Source organism: Anthonomus grandis, chromosome 7 (genome assembly GCF_022605725.1).
Source record: "Anthonomus grandis grandis chromosome 7, icAntGran1.3, whole genome shotgun sequence".
Classification (NCBI taxonomy): Eukaryota; Metazoa; Arthropoda; class Insecta; order Coleoptera; family Curculionidae; genus Anthonomus; species Anthonomus grandis.
Window position 1 is genome coordinate 26,799,591 of NC_065552.1, and position 18,324 is coordinate 26,817,914.

At 32.0% G+C, this 18,324-nt stretch overlaps 1 protein-coding gene across 1 annotated transcript; it reads right to left on the minus strand.

Annotated features, from left to right (window-relative positions):
* Window positions 1–576: 576 nt before the first annotated feature.
* Window positions 577–17,258, minus strand: LOC126738839 (phospholipase A1 member A). The gene is made up of 7 exons (XM_050444295.1): window positions 16,940–17,258; window positions 13,941–14,079; window positions 5,431–5,653; window positions 3,501–3,690; window positions 3,244–3,435; window positions 3,017–3,185; window positions 577–917 (listed from the first exon to the last, which is right to left on the minus strand). Exons 1-7 carry the CDS (start codon window positions 17,019–17,021, stop codon window positions 770–772), a joined length of 1,143 nt encoding a protein of 380 aa, XP_050300252.1. The 5' UTR covers window positions 17,022–17,258; the 3' UTR covers window positions 577–769.
* Between the last annotated feature and the right edge of the window lie 1,066 nt (window positions 17,259–18,324).

Genomic DNA, 18,324 nt, shown 5'->3' on the forward strand with positions numbered 1-18,324 from the left:
ATCATCGCATCTTTTCTGCCTTAACTGTCATCGATAGCATACTCTCATTTCTCAGTCATTTCACTATAAATCACTTATTAGGGGAATTTCTAACCCGCTGCTTTTCCTCCATTGTTAACATAAATGTTACAAATTTTGTTAAGGAGGAAGGAAAAATAAACTTTATTTTCTAATGACACAACAGTAATTGACTCTAATAATTGCTGCTCATTGCTGGCAATCCCATTATATCGTGTTCCACAGATTTCTGTCTTTTAATTGACAAACAACTTAAAAATTGTAATATCTGCTGACGAGATAGCTACAGCTCTTGAGAATTTCGTATATTTGGCTTTTAGTGAACCGAGTCTGACAGATGCATTGAACTTATTTTACACGGATTTCTCAAGGATTTGGATAAACTGAATCAGCCTGCATTCTGTGATATCACTGGATGTCTGTTCTGATGTTAAATCGAGAGCTAGTTGACAGGGAAAACTCAAATGCTAGTTAATTAATCACTTTTTGTTATTATTTTCTGTAGTTAGGCTTGTTACGTTATTAAAAATAAGTAAATCATGATTTAAATAAATCAACTATTTTCATGTTAAAATGTATTACTATAAATCACAGGTTCTACTATCAATATTCATCTAAATATTTAAAACAGAGAAAAAAGAAATCTCAAATAAGAATCGAATAAATATATGTAGGTATATACAAAGAAAACGCTCAATAGATGGCAAGCTTTGGAACAATTTTTAAACAGAAATAAGTAAAAGTTTTACTGTCATCTGCTGTTATTGTTTCCCTGGGTCCGCTGCAATCCTTGTTTTAATGATGAAATTCTCCTGACCAATCTTTGCTTTATTTCTAGTGGGGGACCCAGAGCCCATGGAGGGTCAGCTTTGGTTCTCACATAATAGATACCTCTGGCCCTAAAAAAGATATATATACACAGTGTAATTCAATAAGATGTTCTCCTCCATTCGTTTTTATTAAAGAACGTAAAAACAAACAAAAGATAATGTTGGAAATAAGTTTGCTAATAAACTTAGATGTTTGTCGCTTTACCACTAAAGGGCATAATTACTAACTATTTTTATTAACAATTTTTTTTTAATTTGTCTCTTATGTTTACAATTTTTATTCGGTCTAAGTGAGTAGTAAACTGAAGTTTCCGACTTTATCGTGAAGATGGAGTACTCATTAATAAACGCTGGTGAATATGGTTGTCCTTTTGGTGTCAATTTTTTAACTGTATCAAAGCAGTTGTTTAACAATGGCTTAAGTCAGACGATCCGAGTCTATTTGTGAAACTGTTAAAAATCGAGTATTAAGCAGTTTTAGTTTTTAAAAGGCCTACGCAATTATAAAGATAAGTGGACGCTCTAGAGGAGACTTTCTGCTACCAAGAAAGTGATGACAACGGTTTTTTTGACCGATCATATCGGTTAATCATCTTTATACAGAAAAAAAAAACATTAAAAGAGCAGACGACGTTAAAGGCAGACACGGAAAATGGCCGCATTCATATAAAGTAAAAAGTAAATATGTTTTATCATGGCAATACGCTATTTCACACTTTAGAGGTTGACATGGTAAAAATCGACCAATATTGATTTCAAGTACTTAACCACTCACATTCATCTACGGCGATTCACTAGTTTATTGTAGATCACACTTAAAATTTCCCCCATTAAGTTAGAAGTGAGGAACTCTATCAGTGACATATTTGATACCTATTAAGTTAGACGATTAAAGTATATTTATAAAAATAATATAAAGGGAGTATTGGCCTCGCTTTAAGCATTCTTATAAGGATGTAGGACAGGAGAATAAATTTCTCCTGTATCCTATCGCTTTGATCAGGTTGCCACAGACGTGGTAGTTGACTCTTCTTATCAATAAAATTTGGTAGACCCAGTTAATATTTCCCGATTGTTTTATACAAAACTGGTTTTTGTACATCTCTTATAATATATGGCTATAAGAATATAATCTTATAATAATGGCTTTACTAAACAATTTCGTACTACTTCATACTACTAATACCTTTCACTAAATATTCCTGTAAATACGGTGACTTCTACATAGTCGAGATACACCCTCTATCTCTATGATCTAGCTCTAGATTCTCCTAATATTCATAGAAGAAGTTTTCAGAAAAGAACATTTTTTAAGCATATTCGTTTATTGCTCTGAAGAGTTTATGGACACTGGAAAAACTTGAAGAAGCACTGTTCATTACATTAGATCCAAGGGTCTATATGTATACAATATCCATTGAAAATAATCGCACATTCTCAGTTTTAGAAGGCTTTCTAAACTACGTTTCATATATAGTAGATTCCATTTAAACACTGTTATGTTCGATGATTTGAGCAAGGCCTTAGACTCATCATTATCATGAGATGCTTTTACCGAAGTAGCACTAATTCTAAAAATACATACTTTTACGTTTTTACTACTAGTCTTCTTTGTGACCAGTATATCGTGAATCTTGAATGTTCCGCATCTACATACTCGATTATCAACGAATGGTTCTATGTTAAAAGATTGTTACTTAATACAGTAGACTAGCAAGGTTGCATTTCCTTATAGAGATAATCATGTACTTACAAATCTGAAAATTAATATTCCAGAGGCAGTCTTAAGAACTATATATTTTACACATTCACACCTATCGTATTCAATTGTATTGTGAGCCATTTAACAGAGATGCTGTGAGTTTGGAGTTCTTGCGGGACAACTGTAGGCATATGATACTTTAGAAATTTTTATTGAATATATATTTTAAAACCTCTTTTATTAAGTAGTGTGGGAAAGGCTTCCGTTCACGAGCACTTCAATAATTAAAGCACCAGATGAACATTTTGTGTTATAGAACTGGAGGCTGAAAAAATAATCTGGTCCGGCTACTTAACATTATAATAAACTGCCTGATAGGGTAATTAGGGAAGTGATCTTCCATTTTTAACAGACTTTAGCTAATTTGATACGTAACCTAAATGTAAAATTAGAAAAAGGTTCTTACTGATGGCTGACGTGTTCTCCCATAAGAACATAATCATTTTCATTGGGCGAACACCAATTTAACATAAAGCTTATTAAGGTAGGACAAGGGTAAGCCCAGAATCCCTTTTTGGTTATAATAGACTCAATAAAATATGGTGTAACTTTGGTGTGATCACATGCCAAGGTCTCTGCAAAATAAAAACAAGATTTATAATGTATACTAAAAATATATTAAAGAACACTTACTGAAAACGGTATCGCTTCCACATCCGGGCTGACTAGACCCTCCATTAATATAAAAATCAGCGTGTCCATTGGGACCCCACTGCCCTAAAATCCCTGCGCCTGTATGAAGTATATCCACAAAGTGGGCATCAGTAGCATCCAGATCTTTGGAAGTATTTCTCCCCATATAAAAGAAAATTGTCGGATCCAGACCTGTCATTAAAAAAAGTTGGAATTGAACTAAAAAAGTGGAAAAATAATTATAAAAAAATATATACCTGTAATTCTTCCAATTTTTCCATCCAGCACCGGATCCATAAAATTGGCAACTAATCCGGAAATATGTGCCCCAACGCTGTAGCCGATAAGATGTAAGTCATCCGCTCTGACTCCCCTTGGATGTTGAGTCAGATAACGTATTAGTTGGGAAATGCATTTGGCGCAGAATCTCGGCGCCCATTCCATTTGCTTAAAAGGAAGTCATTAAAATAAAAATTTTCTAAACGCCAATATTCCTTAAATTATTATGCGAAACTGGGTTATAAACACACACGGATGTTACCTAAAACACGCATTAGCGATATAATATTGCATAATTAACAAAAATGACATTTTATATGCGACTTCCTACTAATGATAGATTTTACGAGTTGACCCTGTTTCGACATTTGTGCAAAAATAAAAATTAATTGCACATGATGTCGGTTCGTTTAGCAGAAGCAGATGATTAAAAGACAAAAAATATAGCATAGATCGTGTCCCCCAATGCCAAGTATCGGAGCCTTTCAAACATCATAAGATTGGGCAATCCTATGGAAATTATGTATTTTTGTTGGTATTTAACGTTTAGAGGAGAGTTAATTCACATAAGCTTTTCACATTAGAGGCGATTTTCTCAATTGAAGTCCAAGGGCTGTCTTGAAACACATATTCCAACATTGGGATTTTTATTTATTAGATAAATAAATTAAGAAACTGAGCAAATTTAAGGACCGAATTCAATTAGTTTTAACATTTTCCTGATGGTTAATTTAAGGGTAAGAATGTGATCCTGATTGAGATTTAATGCCAGGCCTTCAACAACCAAGACAAAATCATTTGGATCAAATAGAAAATTTTGGAAGATTGGAAACGATCACAGATGAGTATAATATAAAAAGAAAAACATTTTACTTATACGCGATCTCTTAATGTCCATTAATATGCTTAACAGGAAAAAAGCGACAGCTCTCAACAGTCTTGTTGGCAGCATAAGTATTATAAGTATTATAACCTACCAAACTAATTTTATAAGTCTGCCCATGCGAGAGGGATCAAACCACACATCTGTGACTGAATCAAGGTGATGCTCTAAAAAAGATTATCTCCTTCCTTACTAGGCAAAATGATCATATTAAGGGTTAAGCGAAAATGTCCTCAAAAATATGTTCTTTTTTTTTCTTTTCTGTGAAAATATGGTTCATGATCTGCTTGCCATCATTCAACTATGTGAAGTATAAAAGTCTAGGCATATACTGATGATTTAGTTACTCAGGAGAGATAGTGAAAATCAAAGAATCTCTTAGGTTATCCAAGAGGTGCTGAACATCGCGTGCGAGTGCGAAAACGAAAAAATTTACACAAGAAATGACAATGATGTCATAGAGAAAACTAGGAGAGTCATACTCAAAACTAAAAGTAATTTGTGTTGTAAGGAAAAGAGAACTGGAACTTGAAGAATGACACCGACAGCTGTAATAATGGTGTTACTTGGCTTAACTTCCTTACATCTTCATCTCCAGGGAGAGGCTCTTAGCATCACAAAGAGGTTGTATCAAACGGCAACTAAGCTTCTAAAACAACTAAGCTAAACTGAAACCAGAAAAGAGCCTACAAAGAGGCTGGGAAAAATGTGCAATCAGGACACTTGGAAAGGCCATTTATCAAAACATTACTAGGCTTAAACCATACGAATGGGTTCTTACCGAACCTCATAAAAAATCTAAAAGATTCTCTTAGGGAATTACAGAAAGACGCACTTAAAAACCGTTATGGGTGTGCACATTGATCACTCCAAACCAAAAAATACTACTAGTAAGTATATATAATTTAACCCAATATCTACAAATTTAATGAAAAATTAAAAAACATGTTGGCACCCAACATTTTGTTAAGTAAGAGTATATCTCTTGAGTAATACTAATATTTAATTTTGGTTCTTTTACTTACACTTAAGCATGGTTCCTTTACTAAAGTTCCATAATCCACAATAATTATATTGTAATTACCCCTATAAAAATAGGCTTCTCTCATATCAGTGCTAGGTGATAAGTTTCTGCCTCCACCAAACCCATGGACAACAATTTTTACTGGATATCTCCTGTTGAATTGGCTGTTATACAGAGAGTTTTCATCCAAAGTATTTAGAAGCTCTGGAGTCTCTTGGGTTCTCCTAAAAGACATTTTTTGTCAAGCTACAAAAATTGAAGGTTAACATAGGTTAATTATGGTATTTTTAAATTAACGAGGTCATTTAAGTTAAATAATTCTACGTCTACTTTACGAAACATGCCTTTTAGCTTAAATCGTTTTTTTGTTACAACCCAAGGAAACGCCATCGTGGTCATTATAAGTACATCTTGCATGTCAACAAGTTAGAATGAACATTTAAATGGTTTCATTCCATGAAGCATGTCATATAAATTAATGGTTTGATATTGAGAAATCTATTTTTTTAATTAGGAAAATGATTTATTAAAAAAATTCTTTGTTCCATTTTTTCATATTAATAGACAAGCAAAAAGGTAAAAAACATGTTGACTTCATTAAAATTAGTTAAATTAATTGTAAGGTATTCTACTTATCAGTATTTCTCAAGAGATAAAAAAGTTGTAATATATGTAGTTTGTCTATAAAACTGGTATGCCATAGTATACCTTCTCTGAATATAGAATTTTCTTCCGCGTTAACCGGTGTAAAGAACTAGTGCAAGGTCTTTAGATTGAGAATTGCAGTTTTGAAAGACTTAAATTATTTTCATTTGCGGACTATTCTCTTATATTTGTCATTCGTTAAATTTTTTATGTAATAATTAATTTTCTTTTATGTTGCTTAGTAATATTTCATTTTAAGTAGTTTTTAGTTAATTAAAGGTATATCGTCCTTTATTCAAAAATACCTTACATAATAAATAATCAAGATCAACAATACACAAAGGTTTCATATCAAACAAACTATATGATGAATATCTTTACCTAGAGGATGTAGCTGCTAAACTACATTCACTTTATATGGCTTATACTTATTTTTTTAATTCGTTGGGTTTGTGTTTTTGATACACCTGTACTAGTTCCAATAATTTTGCCTGAATTAGACCTGTTTATTTCAGCACTGGCTAATACTGCTCTCTCGTTATTTTTGCGATTTTCTTTTTTATACAGTTTATATTTCTCGGTTTTAAAGAAGATCAATTTGATACGTCGAGAAGTTGTCTTATTTGATTGTCGCTCTTAGGAATATCTACAACAATGTGAATAATACTAATTTGAAATATGTAAAATAATGCCACGAGTTATTACTCTATATAGTATTTTCTTGATCTCAGATCTCATTTGAATAAAATAAACCAAACGACTTATAGTAATATAAAGGTAGAAATAAAAATCTGCAACATCGTGTATCGGTATTGGCCAAAATATAAACCCATAGACACTGAATATTACTGAATTCCGATAAAATTCATATAAATTTCTCAAAAAAAAAAAATACATTTTTACTTAGACTTTACTTTTTACTGAAAACAAAATTTTTCAGTAAAAAGTAAAGTCTCATAGATAAATATTCATAACTTTGAATTTTTTTAAAGTAAGAATGGAAGCTCTTTACCATATGAACAACTTTAGACTATTCTACCCTATTAGCTGCCTTAGATTCATAAAGAAGAACAACCAATCATACCAGTGATCTGTTGCTATTTCTTGTCGAGTTTTGAGAGACGTAACGGGCTTTTAAAGCTGTTTTGGCACAAAAAATTTTGTCGTATTTGCTAATTTTTTAAAAAGGTATAAATATACCAAATAATGCAATTGCAATGCAATTAACTAATGGAATCAGTACTACAAAGTTCTAGTATATACAAGTTGTTTTCTTCAGACCTAATACAAGGGGGGTGGTGAAGAAATCTCTTCGACCTCCCTATGACGTAGAACGTCCTTCATACAGGCCTGATTTAGCCCTTAGTGCCTCAACTTGAAACCTCACTCCGAGTAAAGAAAGTCTCAAGACACAAAGAGATCGGGGATAATAAAACGGCTTCCGAAGTTATTTGCACATTGAAATTCACGGATAACCTCCAAGAATTTCTTGATTTGTTTGCTAGTGTTTTTTGAAGTTCGCTTACATCATTTTCCACTTGCCAAGAGTCTATTACGTACCATTGGGTCAACGTTTTCCTAATTACGAAACCAAAGCATATAAAAATTAACGATAAGCCGAAAACGTGCAAGAGACCAGGTGCTCAGGGATTAAAAGAAAATATTTAAAAAATCTATGTTGAGTAGCGTCGAACATTTGACTATGTACTAAAAAAATACATCCCTATTGAATTAAGAATCTAGCAAGTGTCTTACCAAATTGAAATCTAGATTAGATACGCCAACTTTTGAAATCACTTGCCAAGTAATTTTCTTTTCCGGGACAGTAAGTTAAAGTTGGGAAATGATGGTCAAAAGACGCAATTTTCAACACAAGTTGAGCAAAAATCTGATAATTGCTTAAAAATTTGAACAGTTGTCTCTGAATTTAGTTCTATTATTTTATATTTTGTTTATTCTAAAAGTACTCAAGTAAGATTTTATTTAATACATTTTTTTAAAGCCCTAAGCACCTGGTCTATAGCCCGTTTCCGGCTTACCGTTGCTTTTGGGGACACTATATTATGGGAGACATAGCAATTCCGGCATCTTAGGCTTACCGTGCACCATCGGTTCTACGTAAAACTTCAATCGGATCTAGGAAACGGTAACATGTGTAGCATATTAGTTAGATTCGAAAAAATATTCTTAATGGCCGCTTGCTAATACAAAGAGTTTATGAACAAGATATGGAAACTTTGTAATTTTTTGCCGTTTGTTACGTTGACGGTAGTGTTTTTTGAGTAGGGTCAGTCCACGAACATAATAAACATACCTGGACTGCTAATCCATTGAAATGTAAGTAATTGACCACTACTAGGTGGCCGCCATTTTGCGTTATTGTGTTCTTTCGATGTTGGTCACTCTGACAAATTTCAGTTGTGCCAATTGTAGGAAAACAAATCAATTAAAGTTTTTGGGAAGTAAAAAGTTACATTTAGTTAGAATTTAAGATAGTTGTGTTAGATCTGAGATTTTTCTTGCACTTGTTTAAGAATTTCGTTAAAATTTGTGAAAGAAAGTAATCCTCATCTAAAATAAGTTTCAATTAACTTGGGATGAATGCATTATTATGAATTGATCGTTGAGGGCCTATCGAGTGGCCCGCCAGGTCGCCCGATCTTACACATCTGGACTTTTTTTATGGGGCTATTTGAAGCAAAAAGTCTACATCACCCAGCTCGAATTTATCTTCGACCTACGTCAAAGAATAATTGATGTATGTCGCAATATTCATGTTGCCACTTTCCAAAATGTTCGTAAAAAGTTCTCCAGTAGATTATTTTACTGTCTAAGGTAATAATGCACATTTTCAACATCTTTTGTAGTAAAATAGTTACATTTCTATGTAACCTAAAGTTTAATTATTTTAAATCAAAATAAAAACGCAAAAATTTAACTTTTTTGAAAGGCTGCCATTTTGCTATGCGTAAAAGTAATGAGTTATTCTAGGACCATAAAGCATTCAGTGGTAGCTTTCAAATGATGTATCGTATGACCTCATTTTCTTGTTAAATTTGTTTTTCAAACTGGCATCATTTTAAAGTTTTGCAAAATGAGCTAAGGACCAAAAAGTAGTATTTAGGTTGCTAATGATGTGTGCCAAATTTCAAATTTTTATATAAACGCATTCAAATAATAAGAGAGGGAGGGGGGAGAATTGAGAGCCGTACTAGATATTATTCTATGATAAATAACACAGACAAGCTACAATACTTCGGCTTTGATAAACAAACAGTGAAATAAATACGTTTAAAAAAGGATGCTCGTACTAGGAGGAATATACTCGTATATTTCCGAGATATTCCCGAACGTGTCGTTTCCAGATTGCCAAAAACTAGACAATCTGTAATATACTCACGATTGTTAATTTTATTTAGAATCAGTCATATCGAGTGATCGTGATCGACGATTTTAGAATCCCTGTGATGGTCTAAAAATAATGTCGATAAAAAAAATAAATTTAGTTCGTAACAGGTCAAACGTCAGCGCCATCAACTTCATAACATTTACCTTGATTTATTTTATCTTTTGTTGGCAACACTGAAAATGTTCAGAGTGACCAACATCAAAAAGACACAACCACTATAAAAATGGCAGCCACCAGACAGTGGTTATTTTTGGTTATGGTGGTCATTTGCATCAGCAGTCCAGGTAATTGTATAATTAGTCCGCGTCGTGAGTACCGGTAGGGTATGGCAATCATTCCGCGTATTCAATTTCCTGCTTATTAAAACGATTTCATATTAAAACAAAATATAGCGAAGTAATAGTCCATACTTGCAGTGAGTCGTGGGCTAAGGTAAAATTTAAAACACATGGTCCACTTGTGTATTCTAGATATAGCTTAGAATTCCCAACATGTTGTGGACATAGCAGTGTTTATCATTAGGGGGATACTAAAAGGAATTGATATCTTCTTCGTCTTCTTTCTTTCTTGTTTCTATCTTCTCGACCAATTCCTTGTAGTATCCCCTGATAGAACATGTTTGGAATGTAAGGTATATGTAGAATAAACAAATGGACTGACATGAGACTATGTTTTTCATTTTACCTGTCAAAATACAAAAGTTTGTTTTATATAGCGTGCGAGCTATGACAGCACCCTTAAATGTGAAGTCTTTTATTTTCACCTTCTATCTCAGACACAAAATGAATCAGCTTAATTTTGTTTGCAGCATTATTAGTTTGACAAAAAAGTGAAAAAAGGTTTCTGAAAACCGCAAAGTTCTATTTTTAAAAATTAACGAGTTAATTAATCCGTTTAATTAAATAGGACACAGCATATAACAGTATCATTGCATCTTTGAAAACCAATTTCTAATTTCATACAATACATTCCACGTCACGTTAAGCATTAGTTTCAGAATTAGAGCTCTTATGCAATATGGACAGAGGTTCGACTACTTAAAGTAATAGTAACTAACGTTTCGCCTCGTTTAAAGAATGGTTCGAAAAGCTAATCCGCAGAATATGCGGTAGCTTTCTTCAACAGTTGAAATTAAAAATTAATGCTGAGATAAACATTATGAATTTCAAGCTTGAGTAGCTTTGCGATTTTCGGAATAAAGTCAGTGGATTTGTTCCAAGTAATAAGCGGCAATTGAGGGTATTACTGAATAGTTCTGCATAGTTCTAAGAAAATCTCCGTAACTATTTATGGACTGAAATTGCCTGATGGTGAAGACTTTGTTAAACTAACTTCAATATAACCACCCAAGAAAGGCTTGACTAAACAACGCTATCAATAACTGTGTAAAGGCAAAAGAAATTTAGTAATAACGGTATTTGTTTCAATTTAGATAAAATGTATTATTTGGATTGTAATTCTAAAATAAAAAATATTTTAAAATAACGTATTTATTAATATTGCGTTTAGTCTCTACTCTTCCCACATTTATTTTCTTGTAAGCACTAATACGTCCTATAGAGTTTCAATTTTTTGCTTTTAAACATTTAATCATAAATTAATTAAAATTTTATTTACTTAAGAGTACCTGTTAATATGCTTATTGATAATTACAGGTTTTTAATGATTGAAAATGGCTTTTTATATAAATATTTTTAAGCAGACTTAATACATTTAGTACCTACCGTCTAGTAAGAATGATTTTTATTCGACACATGTAATAATTAAATTTATGTAAATGCATCCAACTACACTATTACCTTTGCACATTTTAATGGTCATTCATTGTGTTCTAATTTTTGCAAATTTTTAAATTTTATAGAGTCAGAAGGTTTTGATATAGTCGGATTGTCAGAAACTTGAAAACCTCATGAATTTTGCTTTGCTTAACTAATGTATGAGAATTAGAAAGTAGAGGAGAAGGTGTAGCACTTTTTTTTAGTATTACTTTACATTTTTAAATGTAAAACGGGGCTTCTTGATACACTTTTCCAAATTTTGGGACCTACCTGCCTTGTAAAAAGCTACGTTCATAGAAACTAAAATTATTTCACATTACTTTGGGGTAAGTGCTATAAGATGTAATACTTAAAAAAAATGTAGTCCTGCTCACATTGACGGAAGAAAAATACATTTTTGTAAGTAACCTTATGATGTAGCTAAATAAAATTTGTTTAGAAATCGTATTTTAAATGCAAGAATTCACACAATTGAGGCTACTTGACACGCAAAATATCCTTTGAAATGTTAATAAAACCCATGTTAATTTAATGAAAAAAAAAATTATGGCAAAAAATGCAAAAACTAAAAATTCTTTGGTCAGTAGAAACTTACTACCTGATTACAAAAATAATGAAGGTAAAATTTAAAAAAAAAAACGACTCTAGATAAAGTCTTTAAATCTTATTTGTCCTCTTAATTTTTATTTAATTTTATTCGTCGATGCTGATGTCTTCAACACTTGGAAAAGTGTAAACACCTTCAATCTTGTTGCTCATTGCTAAGAATCTACACAGGTAAGTGTCGTTTTTCTTGCAGATTATTATTTCGATGAATTTATATATCTGGACTAAGACCATTCATATCGACGGAACTATCTTCAATAATCATAGGGTTATCTATTTCCTCTCAATCAGAAAATACTTGAGGTTCTAAATCCATATCGGTGTCAACTGAAATTTTTTCTACACTGATGTCAACTTTTTTAAATTCAAAAAAAAAAATATATCAATTTACCCACGTTTTCAAGCTTGTTTCACAGCACCTAATTTTCCGACTCTTCACGGCTCTTTCCAACGATCTTGGATTAATATAAAAATGAACGGAAAAACGTTTTCCTTTGGATCTCTTGATGGTCCTTTAAGCGAAAATTAAGTAAATGTATTGAAGAACTAAAATACTCAATTTCACATTTTTTATCCTATCCTGGTTATGTTTTTTGATGATGACATAAATATCGATTTCTTATTAACTAAATATTGAAGAGACCTATCTTTTTTGAGAAATATACAAAACTTTTAATCTTTATCAAGTATAAACAACCTACTAGGATGACATATCTATTAGTTTAATTGATGCTATCATTACACTTCCTTCTATTATTTGCTTAAATAGAAATTAAGCATATTTGCTTAGAAGTTGCAAGTGGTTGCCATGTTGTAAATTGAATTTGGCAAGAGTCAGTAGCTAAGAAGCTGTTGTGCATGTAATCCTTGTATATCTCCTGATGACTTATGATGCTCCACCGAAAAATAACAGAAGCCTTGGAAAAGCCAATGCGGCACTTTGGTCTAAGAAATTGTGCTGGGCACTACCTGATGATGTGCTCTGTAATCTTTGCCTGCTTCCTATATCAGTAACACTCCAGGTTGCAATATCTAGGGTGTAAAGATAACTTCTTTAGAGTTGGAAACCAATTAGACATTTACATCATTAGCTGAGTTTTGCGTCTTCTTAAGCATAGTAATTGTCTCGTGTCAGGTGTTTTTGTCTATCTTCGAAGTAACTTGCTGTCCAGTAAAGAAGAAAAGGACATTCCTGTGCGGCCTGCAACCAGAGTTTAGTATGACCAGTATCACTGAGGTATCACCAAGGCCTCGAATTGCATCACAAGGTCCAGGGGAGAAGGGCTTATCAGGGGCTTTCATTGGGTCCGTTCGTATAGATCCTGCGATACTTCGGATTGTGAGGTGTTATACTTAAGAGTTTTGGCAATAGATGAGTGGATCCAGTAAGGAGATCGAAAATCTTAGAGGACAGACTCCAGGTATTATCAAAAGTCTTCTTGCAGAATCAAAGCACTTGAGTCTGATATTTGCGTAATCGTACCAAGATAGTTCATGTACACATTGCAAAGTGCACATGTGCTATATGTATCATATTCATGTGCGCAAAGGACTACTGGATTGTCAGCTTTGTTTAGATCATTGATATGTCATCGACTACTAAAAACCACAGAACAGTGGACAGTGCTCGTAATTGTGGGAGCCCCTAGCCCTCATCGTTTTAACAATGGGTTGTCGAGTCCTATATGTAAAATATTGAATTTGTTCTTGGGATTTCGATGAAGACAATCATTTTTTTTAAAGGCTATTTATTTTTAAAGAGATTTAATTATAGCATAATTATTTATAAGTGAAGCAAATCAGTCTTACAAGCATTGGTTTTCCATAATTAAGATATTCAAACATCTAAACCTCTCCTATATTTATTATGGTGTCTGTTTCTATTTAATCCACCCTTGACTGTAATTTTTTTTATTTCAATTTTTGTGGATTTATTAATTACTTCGTAGACTTTATTCCCATATAATAAATAAAAATCAGTTAAAAAATATGAATCTATTAAACCAGTAAAGGAGTACAAATATGCAAATATCTTAAAAAGTCCAATATGTAAGTATCTTAGAGTAGACTTACCTCGTATAGAGAAAAAATTGAATTTGCTTATGTGGACATCTATAAGGCTTAGGTATGCAAGAAGTAGTATTAAATAAATCTTGAATAGACTGAGGCTCTTCTGGTTTTTGAGAATTTTCAGCCTCTTGAGTGTGTATTCCTTAAAAAAAAATTGAAAAATATATTAACACATAAATCTTAAACAGAAAATTTTAACTCCTTAATATGAAATAAAATCATTTCAATGTTAAATATTATTTGACGATCCGGTTAACCAGCTCACACTTATTTTATTCTTCACAGTTGACCTCAAATTACCTACAACAACAATACATCTACTTACTGAAAATTACATAACGCATGCGATACCGGTGAGAAGAAAGTGTAATAAAGGAATAAATAAATACTAAAGTAGGCGCTTCTTATATATACGATAATAATTGTGAAACTTATCGGTCGACTTTCTTGCATTTTATTTTCCTTCTATCCATTGCACTGTATTCATTTTTACTTTCTAATAACCGGTACTAATTTTATTACAGAATGTGTGTTATTTTGAACGAGTAATCGCTTATTAATTTGATTGTATGTTATGTAAAGAAAAAGATGTGAAGAGATTATTATTATATTCGGTTTACATAAAAAAAATGAATTATTGTTTAGCAAAAAATATATTGCTTATTCACATTATAAAAACAATAATATAATAAATATACAATTGGTCATCTTGGTCAAAGTTGAACGAGGGCAAACTTAACAGGTGTGAATATCAGATGTGGGTGAAATTTGAAGAAACTATAGTAGAGTAGGATTTTCTGTACAAATGTGGCTTTGAAAAGCTTTCAGTTCGAAAAAAGCATAGAAAACTGTACTATAATTTTCGACTTGTAACCTTAGACCGGTTTTAATTTGGACGCCGTCGAAGTCGCTCTAATTGGTGTTTTATACTCCATTAACTCCATTTAGAAGGTTGTTGGCTTTTGTTATTTTTTCGTGTTTCTTGGCCCCTCACGATTGATGATCCATTTAAAAGCTATTCTTCTCATTTAAATATATTTCATCTGAAGTCAAAATTGGGATATTTATCAAAGCTTGCGCAGTTTAAGAAACAATCGTTAACATTACTTTAATTGTCACTATACAATAGCTCATGTAGATAACCAAGCTCGAGCACACGCTTTGCAAGTGTCTGCAAGGTCTTCTAAGAATAATTTTAAGAGTAAAGCAATTGTGCCTAGTATCGGCAATTGGACTAAATTTCATAGCAAACCTAATGAACTTATGAAAAATGTATTTGAACCTGAAGACTAAAACATCAAGTATAACAATTAAAGACATTCACATCAAGAATGGTAAATATCGGGGAAATTCTCTCTTGCTATTGATGTTTTGCATGGCTCTATTCCCTCTGGGTACTTAACAAGTCTGGCACAGGTTACACTTGCAAAAATTCAGATGGAGTTTCGACTAGAGAAATAAGCGAAGGCAAAACAGAACTAAAAAACATTGCAATGAAAACATAAGAACAGCAAGAAATCTATAAATATTCTTTTACTGAAAAACATAATGAATCCAACAGAGAAATATGAACGCAAAAGATCGAGTACTGCTGAAGAATCAGGGGATTATTGAAGTCTGAACTTAACACAAATAATAAATTTGTTCCCATTACATGGCGCCTTATGCATGGTGCCGTAGACCTTAAATCTGTCATAGACCGTTTTTACATCCCCAAAAAAAAGGGGGGTGAGGAATGACCAGTTTAAAAACTTGAAGACTTTTCTGAAATTGAAACAAGGAGAGAAGTACCCCGGCATGGACAAATAAAGAAAGAAACAAAACAAAAATGGATAAACGAAAGCTTTACATAGACAGATAGTAAAAGAGAGAATGAAAAATACAATTAATGAGACATTATCATGGAGCTGACTGCGATACGCTAATCTCAAAGTAGAAGCAGAGTCTCTTATAACAGCTTGCAAGGAATAAGCTATAGCCATTAAGTACGGTGAAGACTCAAACTGCAGACTTTTCCAGATACATCAGGAAACCATACATCATGTAGTCATAGGCTGCCCAATCCTGGCAAAAAAAGCATATCTTAATCGACATAACCAAGTTATCAGTCTAGAATATCTGCAAAGAATACAACATCAAACTTCAAGACAAGTGGTACCAGCACAATCCAGATCCTGTAATCGACACACCGGTTACAATCATTTAGGATGAGTAAGTTTGTACCGACAAATCTATCAAAGCAAATAAACCAGACATTATAATCAAAGATAAGACGCGGAGAATGTGCCAGTTCATAGACATAGCAATAATAACATCACCCAAAAGGAAGCAGTGAAATACCTTAAATAGAAGAATTTACGGATAGAAACTCAATGGCTAATAAATATGAAGACGATAATTATAGCTGTTATAATATTCAGGATTTAGAGTAATTCTTAGATAAAATTAATAGTAAGCATATTGAAGTATTCACTGGAGATGTAAACATAAATCTATTAAATTCATTAAATACTAGTTTATGAAAAAACCGACAATGGAGCGGATTTCCAAGGCTTTAAGTTTAAATAGATTAAAAAATAGGAGCAACAAGGTAAATATCAAAAAGGTCATCAAAAGCCATTGACCAAATACTTGTAAAGCATAATCTGTTGGTTTTACTGAAGTCAGTTGTGCTGAACACTGCCCACATAGCACAGAAGGTACTATAACACTGGAGGAAAAAGGATTACCACCCAAGGTACATGGTGTGCGCTCGTTGGTGCTTTGAATCATTATTAATAAAATTAATTTATTATTATTATTATTTTAATGAAAAAAACATGAAGTGTTTTAAATACTCTTTCTTACTTCAAATTTTATTTTATACCTATTAGTAATCCAATGTTATAGAAATTATCAAAATATAATAATTATACAAATAAATTATAATAATTTTTTAGTAAAAAAACAATATAATTTTAAATTTATGATAACAATTTCTATTTAGCATGAGATGTACTTACCACTCAAGCAAACCAAAACAACAAAAAAAGAACAAACGTCTAAAGCACTTTTACGTTTTAATTTACAAGAAGTTCCGAACATTCTTCTTATACTAAAAACATTACCAAATGTCCTTAAATACACCAATAAAATTTAAAATATTCTCGAATAAAGAAAGAAAAGAAACACACACATACACGTAAGTGAAAGTTTTATATCGCATTAAAAAATTTAAATTCGAATATTCAAATTTGGCACTGCCATCAAAAAAGACCGCAAATTGAATTTAATTTTACGCTGTGTTTGTTCTTGAAGAAGGTTCGCTTGTGGTACTGCCTTCACTTTAGTCAGACGCGACGATAAGAACTTACCACTTTCGCTCTTAAGTGGGAATTTACGTGTGTGTATGATGTCATTTAAAGGTTGTTTTTTTCTGTAAATGTTGCTTTATTAGGATGTAAAAGTAACGTAAAAAAGGGTTTAAAGGCGCACTTTTTATCCATTGTTTCTTTATTATTAAAATATGTGATATATTTGTCATCTCCTGTTAGTATAAGTATGAACACATACAGAGACTCGACTGAGTACAGCAATTAAATTATAGCAAGTTGCGTAATTTTATACTGATTTATTTTGAAAGTAAATGAAACTTTTTTACTATATACAATTATTACAAATGACATCTATTTTGCTTTCGGGCTTTAAGTAATGTCAGAAAAAAATGAAAAAAGAAATAGTAACCATAATATTAATATCGTTAATAATATTAATACGAAATAATCAAACCAAATATATTCGGAACAAAGTGTTTATTAATATGCTAAGATATAAGTAAACACTTTGCTCTGAATATATATGGTTTGATTATTTCGTACTATCCTTAAAATAGTGAAAAGCCTATCAAGGGAAACTTTTAAGTGAAACACGTGTGTACCAGAATTTTTTTCATTAAAAAACATTAAAATGGTTTAAAAAAAACAATGAAAATAATCTAGAAGTGGGCAGTTGAAAAAACTATATTATTCATTTTTCTGCTATCATCGTGGCATCTCGGCTAAAATTCCTAAGATTAGAAATGATACACTTGATGATTTTATACACTTGACGATCTTACCGGATAATGGATCAAACGGTTTCAACGGCTGATTTATACAAGCTCATTCTTTGGTTCAATCGAATGAAGATATAAAAAATTAACTAAGAAAGAACAAACAGGAAATTAAACAGAAAATTCAGGAGTTAGAAACTAATCTTTAAGAGCAGTTCGAGATTATTAAACAGGAGAATTACAAGTTAAAAGAAGAAGTAGGTGTTCTAAAAAATAAAGTGGAGCAGCTCGAAAGAAACACTAAAAAATACAATCTATTTTTTATGACTTAAAAGAAAACAAAGATAAATCATTATA

Bases quoted from the DNA above. Each gene is read 5' to 3' on its own strand.
- LOC126738839 (XM_050444295.1), bottom strand. From the start codon at position 17,021: ATGTTCGGAACTTCTTGTAAATTAAAACGTAAAAGTGCTTTAGACGTT. The intron at 14,080-16,939 runs GTAAGTACATCT...TTTTTTTTTAAG, and splicing joins TGTTTTGGTTTGCTTGAGTG to GAATACACACTCAAGAGGCT. The intron at 3,436-3,500 runs GTATATATTTTT...TTTTAATGACAG, and splicing joins AAAAATTGGAAGAATTACAG to GTCTGGATCCGACAATTTTC.